The sequence below is a fragment of the Hemitrygon akajei genome, unplaced genomic scaffold, assembly GCF_048418815.1.
Source record: "Hemitrygon akajei unplaced genomic scaffold, sHemAka1.3 Scf000102, whole genome shotgun sequence".
NCBI lineage: Eukaryota > Metazoa > Chordata > Chondrichthyes > Myliobatiformes > Dasyatidae > Hemitrygon > Hemitrygon akajei.
Window position 1 is genome coordinate 559,772 of NW_027331988.1, and position 14,640 is coordinate 574,411.

At 45.2% G+C, this 14,640-nt stretch overlaps 1 protein-coding gene across 3 annotated transcripts in view; it reads left to right on the forward strand.

Annotated features, from left to right (window-relative positions):
* The first annotated feature begins 772 nt into the window (after positions 1 to 772).
* Positions 773 to 14,640, forward strand: part of LOC140723146 (NACHT, LRR and PYD domains-containing protein 3-like) — a 37,816-nt gene continuing 23,948 nt past the window's right edge. For 2 of the 3 annotated variants that reach the window (XM_073037773.1, XM_073037775.1), the window contains exons 1-5: positions 773 to 885; positions 5,415 to 5,580; positions 7,874 to 8,009; positions 9,817 to 9,913; positions 12,420 to 12,707. In XM_073037773.1, coding sequence (XP_072893874.1) covers positions 9,904 to 9,913; positions 12,420 to 12,707 — 298 coding nt within the window. In that variant the 5' untranslated portion in view covers positions 773 to 885; positions 5,415 to 5,580; positions 7,874 to 8,009; positions 9,817 to 9,903. Of the gene's footprint in view, positions 891 to 5,414; positions 5,581 to 7,873; positions 8,010 to 9,816; positions 9,914 to 12,419; positions 12,708 to 14,640 lie in introns of all 3 variants that reach the window. The other variant, XM_073037774.1, reaches the window with a different exon arrangement.

Sequence of the window (14,640 nt, forward strand, 5' to 3'; positions counted from 1 at the left end):
GAGTCTGTTATTGCATTTTTTTGTCGTTTTTGGAGAGCCACTTTCTCTGTTGCCAGGGCAACCGCCCATGTAAATTGCAGGGAGTGGTGCACATTTTTATCGCTCTCTGGTCACGGTCCCTCAATGAGAGACATGGGCCTCGGGAGCAGATGTAACAGACTGATAGTGGGGTGGGGAGGATTTTGTGAGCAGTGAATGTATCGACTGTATTAACTCTGTGTTGGAATGAAGACGAAACTAATGAAAGTGGGCATTACATTTCTGCAACATTGTTCAGGCCGTCACAAACATCCTGTAATCAGTCAATAAATGTGCATAATTTAAAGTAAAAGGAGAAAAAGCTGGAAACGTTCAGCAGATCGGGCAGCAACTTGGACAGTCTCAGTTCAGATACTGGGTCTTCCACAGTTTCTCTTTCGACAAATCTAATCTGATGAAACGCGTTTCCAGCACTATTATTTCAATTTTATATTAAAAGCATTTTATTCCTGTTAGCCTGCAGGAAATGTGATGACCAGTTGTGCTGGGCAAGACCTGATTTAACAAAAAGATCGTGATAAATTGAATACGGTTTAGTTGCAGGGGACAATGTGAAACGTATCCCCGGTATCTGGTGACTCACGCCCAGGTTTTCCAGCCTGATCATTGGTCCAGTCAGATGACCATCAGGTTCCCATCCTGCCATAAGTTGACGCAGTGTTAGTTTTTGAAATCTGATTGGCCGAAACACTGCATCATATTACCGGTAGCAACGAGTCCTTGGAGAGTTGCCGTTTGGACTGTAATCATTGAAACTACTACTGTCGCCTCATTGTGAATTATTTTGCCTCACTATCGGTGTTTATTAACTAGAAATAGCAGAGGATTTATTAAATGCAGCCTGAGGTAAGGTAAAGGCAAACATTACAATTTTAGTTTCAACGTTATAAAATAGCTGTGTGTTAATTTTATATCAAGTCATTTTACGGGAGAATGTCAGCGTAGCACTCTGTCAACTGAAGTTTAATTGAGGTTGGATAACGCAACAAGACAATGATCCAGAAGACAAGAGTAAATCAATAATAGAATAATTACAAAAGAAAATTAGAATGGCCTAGTCAAAGTCCTAACGTTAATCCCATAGGAATGTTGCGGAATGGGCTAAAGCAGCAGTTCCTTCGAGGAATCCTACCTCGAAGCAGCAGTTCCGTCGAAGCAGTTTTGTAAGGCGGAATGACATAAAATTCTTCCAAGCCGATGTGCAGGAAGATCAGCAGTTAACGGAAGCATTTGCTTGAAGTTATTGCTGTACGGGGGGGGGGGGGGGTTCTCACCAATTAATGAAAGCCACCGTTCACAGACTTATTTTGAACAAGTACATGTAATATTGAATGATGTTAATATTGTCATAACGAGACTCACAGCGTTTAAAACTGACCCTGTTGTTTACATTTTCGGTCATTTTTGGAGAGCCGCTTTCTGCACTGCCAGGATAACAGCCCATGTGACCGGTACGGAGTGGTAAACATTTTTATCGCGCTCTAGTCACCGTTGCTCAGTGAGAGTTAGTGGCGTCAGGAGCAGATGTAACAGACTGATAAAGGGGTGAGGAGGATGTTGTGAGCATTGACTGTGTGTACTGAATAATTCCTGTGTTGGAATGAAGAGAAAACTAATGATGATCCCTTTTCCCATCTGGTTCCATCTGCTCATTCCCCACGCATCTTGTTTAAACTCTGTCCAGCCTGTAACCCATCATCCCAATGATATATATTAATCATCTTGTTCAGACTCTGTCCATTCTCTATCCCACCACCTCAATGACAGTCTGTATCGCATCAATAATTACAATTTTAGTTTCAACGTTACGAAATGTCAAAGTGTTAATCTTGACAACATTTAAAGTGAGTCTGTTATTTCATTTTATTTTTGTCATTTTTGGAGAGCCACTTTCTCTGTTGCCAGGGTAACAGCCCATGTGACTTGCAGGGAGTGGTGCTCATTTTTATCGCTCTCTGGTCACGGTCACTCAGTGAGAGACATGGGCCTCGGAAGCAGATGTAACAGACTGATAGTGGGGTAGTGTAGATGTTATGAGCACTGACTCTATCGACGGATTTCTCCCTATGTTGAAATGACGAGAAAAGTAATGAATGTGGGACTTACATTTGTGCGACTTTGTTCAGGCCGTCACAAACATCTTGTAATCAGTCAATAGTTGTGCATCATTTAAAGTAAAAAGAGAGAATAATGGACACGTTCAGCAGATCGGGCAGCATCTTGGACTGTTCCAGTTCAGATACTGGGACTTCCAAAGTTTCTCTTTCGACAAATCTAATCTGAAGAAACGAGTTTCCAGCACTATTATTTCAATTTTATATTAAAAGCGTTTTATTCCTGTTAGCTTACAGGAAATGTGATGGCCAATTGTGCTGGGCCAGACCTCTTTAATCAATAAGTTAATGATAAATTGAGTTCAGATTAGCTGCCGGAGACAATGTGAAACGTATCCCCGGTATTTGGTGACTCACGCCCAGGTTATCCAGCCCGATCATTGGTCCAGTTAGATGATCATAAGGTTCCCGTTCGGCCATAGGTTGATGGAGTGTTAGTTTCTGAACTCTGATTGGCAGAAACACTGCATCATTATACCGGTAACAAGGAGTCCTAGAGTTGCGGTTTGGGCTGTAATCCTTAGTACTTATACAGATAGGACACGATGTTCCTCCTTCCAAATGAATCAGAAGTCTCGGGCATCTGGACATTGGTTGAGGGTATATCACTGAATACACCACTTGCTGTGAGATGTGAGGACGATGTGCGAGGCTTCTGGCTCGGTAAGTGACAGGTTCAGCTGTGTGACCCTGTGAGTTTGGGTCATGGGATATCATAGCTTTAGATCAAGTAAAATGGACCTGGGGAGTCAACTTGCCCAGGTTTATGAGGTGTTGAGCGAGTATTTCTGGTCTGTGGGTTCATTGTTCAAACCGTGTTTGTAAATTCCCCCTCACTGTCACACGTCTGCAAGGCAGTGGAAATCTCACAGAAACTCAATATGCTGGAGATCTGCAGTAAAAACTGAAAAGGCTTGAAGTCATTCTGACGAAAGGTGTAAACATGAATCGTCAAATTTGTTCCTCTCCTCACAGCTGTTCCTTACCTGCTGAGTGTTCCTGATAAGTCCAGTTTCCTTTTATTACATTCACCCTGGACTGGTTTATATTTCCTGAAATGGACCTGATTTAACCTGGGAATGGAAATAGTTCGTGCTGTGATAGTAGTACAGTAAACAAACCACAACTTTTCGCACTAAATTGTTCTGGTACCAATTTCCCTGTTGTTCCTGGGAATCTGTTCAGTGCAGTTGTTGCTAAACAAGGTCCACATGAATGATCTCAGGAATGATCGGCTTTATGTGTGAGGAGCATTTGATGGGTCTGGACCTGGGCTCGATGGAGTTCGGAGGGACGGTGGGGGTGATGGAGGGATGTATGGTTAAGCAAACATACCGAATGCTGAAAAGCCGGGATACAGTGGACGGAGAGGATGTTTCCATTAGACAGAGAGTCTGTGATCTGAGAGCACAGTCTTAGGATAAAGACGCCTACCTTTAAAATTGTGATGACAGACAGACAGACAGACATACTTTATTGATCCCAAGGGAAATTGTTTCGTTACAGTTGCACCAACCAAGAATAGAGTAGAGATATAGCAAAATAAAACCAGAAATAATTAAATAATAGTAAATAAATTATGCCAGTGGAAATAAGTCCAGGACCAGCCTTTTGGCTCGGAGTGTCTGACACTCCGAGGGACGAGTAGTAAAGTATGATGGCCAAAAGCAGGAATGACTTCCTATGACGCTCAGTGTTGCATCTCGGTGGAATGAGTCTCTGGCTGAATGTACTCCTGTGCCTAACCAGTACATTATGGAGTGGATGGGAGTCATTGTCCAAGATGGCATGCAAGTTGGACAGCATCCTCTTTTCAGACACCACTGTCTGAGAGTCCAGTACCACCCTCACAACATCACTGGCCTTAAGAATGAGTTTGTTAATTCTGTTGGTGTCTGCTACCTTCAGCCTGCTGCCCCAGCACACAACAGCAAACATGATAGCACTGGCCACCACAGCCTCGTAGAACATCCTCAGCATCGTCCGGCAGATGTTAAAGGACCTCAGTCTCCTCAGGAAATAGAGACGGCTCTGACCCTTCTTGTAGACAGCCTCAGTGTTCTTTGTCCAGTCCAGTTTATTATCAATTCGTATCCCCAGGTACATCCCCTTGACGCTCCTCAGGTCCACCACCAGCTCCTTAGTTTTTTTTTTCACAGTAAGCTGCAGATGATTCTGCTCGCACCATGTGACAAAGTTTCCCACCGTAGCCTTGAACTCAGCCTCATCTCCCTTGCTGATGCATCCAACTATGGCAGAGTCATCAGAAAACCTCTGAAGATGGCAAGAATCTGTGCAGTAGTTGAAGTCCGAGGTGTAGATGGTGAAAATAACCCATACTGTGGTCTGCCAGTCAGGTAATCAATAATCCATGACACGAGGGAAGCATCCACTTGCATCACTGTCAGCTTCTCACCCAGCAGAGCAGGGCAGATGGTGTTGAACGCACTGGAGAAGTTAAAAACATGACCCTCACAGTGCTCGCCGGCTTCTCCAGGTGGGCGTAGACACGGTTCAGCAGGTAGACAATGGCATCCTCAACTCCTAGTCGGGGCTGATAGGCAATCTGGAGGTGGTCTAAGTGTGGCCTAACTACAGGCTGGAGCTGCTCCAGAACAAGTCTCTGCAGGGTCTTCATGATGTGGGAGGTCAGTGCCACCGGTCTGTAGTCATTGGAGCCACTGGGGCGCGGCGTCTTCGATACAGGAACAAAGCAGGATATCTTCCACAGCACAGGAACCCTCCGTAGACTCAGGCTCAGGTTGAAGACATGGTAAATTACCCCACATAGCTGGGGGGCACAGGCTTTGAGCACCCTGGGGCTGACACCACCCGGGCCTGCAGCCTTGCTTGAGAAAAATCTCTTCAGCCGAAGGATGGCTGCTGTGTGGAAACTGTTGCCGCAGATAGGGGTGGAGGCTGCCCTTTGCGTATATTTATGGCAGATTTTAATATGTTCGTGTTTGCTCAGTAGCTTCAGGGTTGCAGAATGAAGGCAGGAATATGATGTTGGAATAAAAATCATGTTTGAATGGTGGAACAGACTCGATGGACTGAATCATCTAATGCTCCACCTACATCTTGTGTCTGACCATAACTGAACGATGACTCCTTCGTATCCCATATCAGGCATTGGGAAGTGCGAGGGGAAATTTAAGATGTGTTCTTTGAGATCGTTATATTTGTCTTCAACATTTAAACTTCGATAAACAGAAATATTTTTCTCATTTGTATTGTTAATGTGCTTTATTATCTCTCTAGTTAAAGTGGTGAGAGATTTATTGGAAGAAAAGCCCACAACTGGAGGCAAAGCACGACTGAAGACGAGGGAACAGCAACAAGTGAACCAGCCCGAGGACTGAGAGCATCAACTGGGGCGAACCCATCTGACTCAGGGTTTCCATTGATTCGGTCAGCAGAAAGTTTGGTGAGTCTCATTTAGTCAAACACTGGTCCTTTAGACATTACATATCTATACAAAGGAAGGTAGGAAACAGTTGGAATGAGACGGAATGTGCCAGTTATTCCTCTGTCAGACCCAGCTGCAATCACTCCAGGTCTGGTAATGTGCTTTCAGCAGCCCAACTCTTTAAAGCCACTCACATTCCCTCAGTGTTTGCTCATTTCAAGCTTTTGTGTGTGTTTGAAGTAGTTTTCGGTCAGTTCTGAGTGGGGAGCGGGAATGAGAGTGGTTTGTTTATACTTGCTGTCTTTCAGAAATATAATTGCTTGAATTTAATTTGTGCCGACTTACGAACCATATCCTGAACCTTCTCAACCAAATTATCGATATACACGACAAATAGGAATGGGTGTAACCCTGGGAACACCACAAACCACGGAACTCAAGTCCAAGCAACAACTTCTCACCGCCAACAATAACAATAACAATAATCCTAACAATTCCTAATTCCTAATAATAATTCCTAACAATAATCTGTTTGCAGACTCTGGGGCCCAGTAACAAACTCAATGTTAACAGCAAGATTAGACAGTAACAAATATAAAGAGGAACTTGCTGCTTCCTGAAAGGACGCGTATCATGTCTGATCTAAAGAGAAAGGTCCTCCGTTATTTACCTCGGGACCCATCCTTCTCGGTACGCTGCATCCGATAATCCGTAAGCCCCCAACCTCCCCCCACCTCGCCAATAGCCGCACATCCTTCCCATCGTTCACCCCACAATCGAACCCATGGACAGATTCCCTTCACCCACATCCACACTCTGAACTTGGGTATCATAACTAACTGATCGTATATTCCCGGCTCGGGCAGAAAACTGAAACCAGGCCTGCAGCACTGGCGACCCCGGACACCCCAGATGACTGATTCAGTCCCGGCACTTACCCACGGCAACCGACCTTCGAATTACACAAACCCGAGATCAGCCACTTCCTCACCGCCGCCCGATGAGGAGAACCGCCGGCATCCGCTGGGTTCGGCACTGTGCTCTGATCTGCAGGAGATCTCCGCCGCGCCACCTGTGGCAGGACGTCGGAGGGACAACACAGAGCGTTCGGGTGTCGGTTCATTCGCTGTGACATCCTCCAAATTTCACATCAACTCCATCCAACCGACTCTGGGCGAACTTTAACGACCAAGAAATAAATTCCTGTTAGCGATCAGCTGTCTGAATGATTCGCTCACTGTCGGGGTGGTTTGGATTACTGGGAGGCAAGGACAGCAGGGACGAGAGGTCTTCTGTTACCTGATACGAATCTGTGTTTCCCCTGCTGGCAGTTCCGGTTGACAGTAATAAAACGGTTGTTATGAAAATACTAAACAACGAGACACTGCACGGACTGAGCCATCTCAAATCAGATCACCCAGGAAACGCTTCCCCAGAAACATTCTGGATTTTGTGACCCAACTCGAGACAGGTACCACAGCGCCCACTCTACGGACAACCTGGCAGAGCAGGGCAACTGGCAAGGGACTTTACATCACAAAATATTGGATTCAGTGATGAAACCCGTTAAGTTTCCTTCGTTCTTCCACTGAAATCATTAAAACCTCCACTAACCAGCTTTTGAATGCAAGCTGTCACTCACACTGACGTCACTCTGGCGCCCCCAAACAAAGCCATAAAATAGTGGAACAGAATTAGGCCATTTGGCCCATCTGACGTCATGTGTGCGGTTCCTTTCGTCCGAGGGTTTGTTTCTCGTGGTTGTGCAGTTTAATCTTTCTTCCGTTCAGATCAGGGAGTGAGATCCGTAGATGTCACGCCCTCGCACTGTAGGTGGGCTTTCTTTTTTCCTTGACTCCATTCCACTGTTACAGATTGCCGAAGTGCAGCAAATGTCTCCAGGTATATAACCTTATTAATGCAAGAAGGAATCCTTTCTATTTTTTCGGGCTTCTCAAACATTTGTACACTTCAGCGAATTCTCTCCACAGAAGTTCCAGAGCAGAAGCTCGGTCTGTCTAATATTGCCACACAATTAATGTGGGGACTCGTTTATTATTCTCATGTACCGAGGTGCAGTGAAAAAACCTGTCATGCAAACATTCCAGCTGCAGAGGGTGCAGAACAGATTGCTGAAGCTTTTTGTGTGTGTTCTTTTATATCCCGTGTCAGGTTTTGTAAGATGTGCAGGACAGTTACAGATTTCGTTACACGGATCATTATATTTGTGTTCAACATTTAAATTCCAATGAGTTTTGTTTTTTTCTTATTTGTATTGTTACCGTGCTTCGTTATCTCTGATTAAAATTAGATCTGCGCTGAGGGATTTGTTGGAAGAAAAGAACTGGAAACAAAGAACAACTGAAGAACAGCCGAAGACTGAGAGCACTGCTGGATTGAACCCTGATGGCTCAGAATTTTCCTTCATTCAGTCTGGAGAAAGTTTGGTGAGTCTCATTCACTCAAGTTCTCGTCCTTTAGACATCACATACCTGTATAAAGGAAGGTAGGAAATAGTTGGAGTGAGACTGAATGTGCCCAGAAGTACCAGTTATACTTCTGTCAAACCCAGTTGCAATCACTCCAAATTGAGAAAACATTTTCACAGTCAAATGTACAATGGAACTGTGAAGGTCGCTTCAGAAAGGGAAAAAATGTTCAGAGAAATGAAACTTGGTTCACAAGAGATTAAAACATTTAGGCAAGTGGAAAAAGGAAGCAACATTCAAGTAGCGTAAGAACTGACTTAGAGGTCAAAGTGAACTTGAGAAGTTCTTGGGAAGTAGGATGAAGGAAAGCGCAAGGCGTTCTACATGTGGGTGAAGAAGAGGAGGGTGAATAGATTGAGGGTAGGACTACTCAGGAGCAAAGGTGGAAACATGCCGGATGATACGGTGACAGGTGAGGTGCTTAATGACTGCTTTGTTTCAGAGTTACCAATGAGATGGACAGTGATTGTGACGTAGCATAGTAGCATGGCAGCGTTCAGAAAGAGGTGTTGTTGAAGCATCCAATATATACCACTTTACGACAGGAAGTGAAAGAGGAGTTTACAAGGACATTGGCAATGATCTTTGTGTCCTCTCTGGCCACAGGCGTAGTAATCATTAGAGGATGGCATATCTTGTTCTATAATTCAATAAACGTAATATATATAATCCTGGGGATTACAGACCAGTGAGCGTCACATCGGTGCTGGGCAAACTCTTGGAATGGTTACTTGGGAAGAGGAATTTTGAGCATTTGGAGAAATATTATCTTACTACGGGTTGCCACTTCGGCGTTTTGATGGTGAGTGGCGAAAAGGGTAGGGGAGTTACCAGAAATAACTTTCCACAATATGTGACAGTCATGCACCGACATTTGGATCGACAGAGACTGATCAGGAGACACCATAGCATTGTGCATGTAAAATTGTGCTTAACATGACCTCTTAAGTTTTTTGAAGATAAGTGTCAATGAGGGTGCGGGAGTGGATGTTGTACATTGAACTACAGTAAAGCCTTTGACAAGGTGCCACATGAAAGCTCGGTCTGGAAGATAAGTTCACATCCGGTCCAGGGAGAGAAAGTTAGATGGATTCAAGAGTGCCTTGAAGGTAGTAAGCAAAGAGGGATGGTTGAAGGTTTTTCCTTGAAGAAGGACCACAAGGTTACAAGTTGGGACATTTGATATTCGTTATTTGATAGCAATGATTTGAATACAAATGCACAAGGCTTGACCAGTAAGTTCACTGATGACACAAAATTAATAGATGGTGTTCATGATGAAGATTATCGTAGTTTACAGGGGATCTGAATGGGTAAAGCAATAGTAAACAGATTGCAAAATCAACACGAGCAGCATGCGTTTCACGCAGAGTTTTGTGATGATGTGGAGGGACCTGTCAGAGGAAGTGGATGAGGCAACACAATTGTATAATTCCAGAAGCCGTTGGGATGTGAAGATGGAGTGAGGAGACAAGGAGGGAAATGGGTTCAAAACAGAAAATTAGGATTATCTCTGTGGGCAATGTGGTTAGCACTTTCTAATTCAGCTGAAGGGTCTGTATCTGTACTCTGTTGCTGTGTGACTCTGTCAGAAGGATGCACCAGATATCACTGGACAGACATACAGACATGGCGTGGAAGTTGATGGAAAAGGGGAATGGTTGGTCCTTAAGCCAACTCCTGTTCTGATACAGGGGATGTAGGCTCTGTCATATTTATAACGTCATCGTGTCTCTGACTCACTATCTGCTTGTCTGTAATTCAGACCATCACCCGCAGGTGGAGCTTTTCTACACCGGGAACAAAGAGTAAACAAGAAAACAACAACCGGGAATCGTCAGTCGGAATCAAAATGGCTGCAGGTATGATCACTGGGATCTTTATAATTAAACTTCCATCGTGTTTGTGCACAATAGATCAGATGAAGTAACTTACACAAATGCTAACGGGCATTGAAAAGTTTTATCGAACAGGGTCATTGAATTCCATTGTAAAGAGGTCTTCAGTGATCGATCAATCTAACAGTTCCAGTGCAGGGTCCTGACACCGGTAATGGTGGAATTGCTCAGATCACCGTGCAAAGCTTCACCTGACTAGAAGCAGCAGGGTGTCCTGAATCCGGTGGCTGAGAGTAAAACACAGACAAAAATGTGCTGTTTGGTACGTTAAAGTCCAGGTTCAGGGATTGTTGCTCATCAGGGCCTGTTCAGAGGTGAAAGACATCTCGAACTTTCATTTATAAAATTCAGAGCCAGATGATTGAAGCATTTCCGGGATTTCAGAGATTGTGTGATAACACGGCATTTCAGGTTTTGGTCGGATAGCTGTCAACTTCCCCTTGGTTTTGTTGACGGCTCCGCAAAGGAGATGATGGGAGTTTCCGATATCTGTTTTCTGTAGCCGAGCCGAGAACATTGCCAACGTTCAGAATTTCTGACGATCAGGAGACAGCTCATCGTAGGTAAATTTGTGGTGTGTTTCGGTGTTTTAACACCCCAGTGAAAGTCTAGGCTGTGGACAAATGGTGAACGTCATTTTCTCAAAAGACGTTTAAAGAGCTTCAATGCTGATATGCTCAAATGATTTTCTCTGAGTCAGAAAATGTTCTCATCTGATTCAACCTTTTGTAAATAGAATATTCAATCTGCAATCTGTCAAGTACTAATACACCCTTCCTGTAGTATTGGTACCAGAACTGTACAGGCCATTTCAACTGGTCCAACAAACAGTTTATAACCTTGTCACAAGAGATTTCTGCGCCTGTATTCTGCTCTGCAGCTAATGATGGCAAACCTGCTAAATGTCCACTCGGCGCATTGTCTCCTGCAATCCGGTCGCTGATCTGTGTGTGACCCTGTGGAAGGGACAGCGTGCGCCCCGAGGTAATGGTCAGTCTGTGACCCAGGGGACAGGACACGGTGCGTATCGAGGTAATGGTCAGTCTGTGACCCAGGGGACAGGACACCGTGCGCCTCGAGGTAATGGTCAGTCTGTGACCCAGGGGACAGGACAGTGTGCGTATCTAAGTAATGGTCAGTCTGTGACCCAGGGGACAGGACAGCATGCGCCTCGAGGTAATGGTCAGTCTGTGACCCAGGGGACAGGACAGTGTGCGTATCGATGTAATGGTCAGTCTGTGACCCAGGGGACAGGACAGCATGCGCCTCGAGGTAATGGTCAGTCTGTGACCCAGGGGACAGGACAGTGTGCGTATCTAGGTAATGGTCAGTCTGTGACCCAGGGGACAGGACAGCATGCGCCTCGAGGTAATGGTCAGTCTGTGACCCAGGGGACAGGACAGGGTGCGTATCGATGTAATGGTCAGTCTGTGACCCAGGGGACAGGACAGCGTGCGTATCGAGGTAATGGTCAGTCTGTGACCCAGGGAACAGGACAGCGTGCGCCTCGATGTAATGGTCAGTCTGAGACCCAGGGGACAGGACAGCGTGCGCCTCGAGGTAATGGTCAGTCTGTGACCCAGGGGACAGGACACTTTGACACAGCAGACGGAGAGTATGTGATTCAGGGGATCTGACAGGGTGTAATCCGGAGGCTGATCTGTGTGTGACGCTGGTGACTGAACAGTTTGTGATCCAGGGAGAATTTGCTTGTGGAAAATAATCCCAGTGATATTTCCCAGTAGCAACTGACACCATTCCATTAAGCTCCTCTGGTTATCAGTGTGTTCAACTACTGCATAGCCAGTGATCAGTATTATTGTGTCTATCCTGTTCTGTATCTGGGAGTGGATGTGTCTGGTCACCGGCTTATTGGGATGGTCACCTAGCAGGAAGTGCGATTCACATTCACCTACACAGTTCACTCCAAATCTGATCACCCGGAGTCTCGGCTCCATTGATTGGTGGCTCTGTGTCTGTTCTCGCTGGAATTTAGAAGGATGAGGGGGTGAGGGATCTCAATGAACACTTTCGAATGTTGAAAAGGCTAGACAGAGTAGATGTTGAAAGATGTTTCCCATGGTGGGGAAGTCCAGGATAAGAGGACACAGCGGAAGGATAGAGGATCATCCATTTAAACAGAGATGGGGAGAAATTTCTCTAGCCAGAGGGTGGTGAAGTTGTGGAATTTGTTACCACAAGCAGCTGTGGATGGGTGTATTTAAGGCAGAGTCCTGGAGATTATTGATTGGAGACGGAATCATAGGTTACGGGAAGAAGGCCGAGAACTGCGGTTGAGGAGGGTAAAAAAGGATCAGCCATAATTGAATGGCGGAGCAGATTCGATGGGCTAAATGGCCTAATTCTGTACCTATGTCTTATGATCTTATTGTAGCCACCCATTGTACATCCTTGTTTTGCTGAGCTCTGAATCACTCTAGTATAACTTGTAATTCGTCATTTATTTCAGATGGGAAATTAAATCAGGTCCGGAAATTACTGAAGAGTTTGTCACTAGACAGCTCATCGAGTGAAGATGATCGGGGCACCGGAAACAATGCACCAAAGCAGGGCCAGATTAAGAGCGATGTCCCAGTTGAATGCCGTCCGGCCACAAAGGAAGGAGAGCAAATTCAGCCCAGAGACAGTGACGTCAGAGACACCAATCAGGACCCCGGAACTAGCACAAGTGAGGCGACTGCCTGTCAGCTCGGCAGCTCATCAAACATGCAATTGTCAAGTCCCCAACAAGGAGTGGGTGAGTCAAATGTGAGAGTGATGTGTTCACAGAATGTAGTACGGGGAAGGGTAAATGTGAGGCTTTGTTGGAGGGTTATAAGTATAGAGATTGGTTAGAGGAGAGGAGAAATGTATGGGTGTGGTACTTATGGTAGTGGGGCACCTGTGATCCCACTACAGTAAACGTACTACATGTTTCAAGAATTTCCAGGATGTGTATCGGAGGAAATGCAACTGTCCAGATGAAGAGAGCATTTCTGGGATACGAATTAAGGGAAATGTTTTCGCCAGGATGGAGAGAGCATCTCTGAGAGGCCACTCTCGTTGACAGCCCCAGCATTTGCTCCCATCCTAAATTGAAATAGGTGAGTGGGTGGATTTGGAGTGGTTCGTTTCTGGCAAAGCAGTCCTTCTGGTAAAGCATTGTTGGGTAGGTTTTGCGGACAGTCTTGGGGAAAAGGACATATGTGTGTACATGACCGATCCCAGTGTGGTTCCTTGTGGAACATGACTGGTCAAAGATCGCCAGCCAGGTTAAGCCTCACTACTATATGTCTGCTAAGGGGAAGGTGACTATGAATCCAAAAGGTCAAGCATGTTAATTTTCTGTATGAGACTCCCATGTGGGACCTTGTCAAACACCCGCCTAATATCCAAGTAGGCAAGATCCACTGTGCAACTTCATGCATCAGCTTTGTCACTTCCTGGAAGAACTCAATCAAGTTAGCAAGATGCTTCTTCACCTGCCCAAAGCCTTGCAGCTGAACCATAAACCACTCTAACATTCTCTCTTTCATACTCTCATGGGGCAGATATAAAAGGCTGAATGCATGTACTACCAGCTTCAAGGACAGATTTAATTCTGCATTTATAAGACTACTGATGGTCAGCAACTATGTTAGGATTCACTCTTATTAATAATAAGACAATCTTATATATAAAATTATAACTTCGTGCATGTTGCAACTAATAACTAGTCATTGAGATAACCCGAGTATACTTACAGAAGGGCAGAAAATATACTGTTAGGTTATGAAGGGATTTACATAAGAACATAAGAGATAGGAGCAGGAGTAGGCCAATCGGCCCCTCAAGCCTGCTCCGCCATTCAACAAGATCATGACTGATCCAATCTTAACTCTAGTTTTCACCGAATCCCACAAGGTAACAGTGCCAACCAACAGGGCACCATGCCGCCCATTTTATTTTATTATTCATCCCGCCCAAACCCATGTGATCACCCGGGGAAAAAAACCGAGTTGCCAATTGAGGAGAAAGAATCTGGAAAATTCCTCTCCGACCCATCCAGGCTATCGAAAACTGGTCCAGGAGATCACATGGCTGATCTAAACCTAACCTCATGTCCACTTACCTGCTCGCTCACCGTGTCCCCTAATGCCATTTTTATCCAGGAAAATGTCTATCTCCGTTTTGAATTTATTGAGTGCAGTAGCTTCCACAGCTCTCTGGGGCAGTAAATTCCACAGCCCCACTACCCTCTGAGTGAAGAGATTTCTCCGCATCTCAGTCCTGGAACGGCATCCCCTTATTTTAAGATTATGCCCCCTAGTCCTAGTTTCACCCATCATTGGGAACATTCTCCCCGCATCCACCCGATCAAGCCCCTTCACAATCTTATATGTTTCAATAAGATCGCCTCTCATTCTTCGGAACTCCAATGAGTAGAGTCCCAATCTACTCAACCTCTCATCATACATCAACCCACCCATCCCCGGAATTAACTTAGTGAACCTTCTCTGCACTGCCTCGAGAGCCAGTGTGTCCTTTCTTAAATATGGACACAATAACTGCACGAAGTACTCCAGGTGTGGTCTCACCAATACCCGGTACAACTGCAGTAAGACCTCCCTGTTCTTATACTCCATCCCCCTAGCAATAAAAGCCAGCATTCCATTGGCCTTCTTGACCACCTGCTGCACTTGCATACTAAC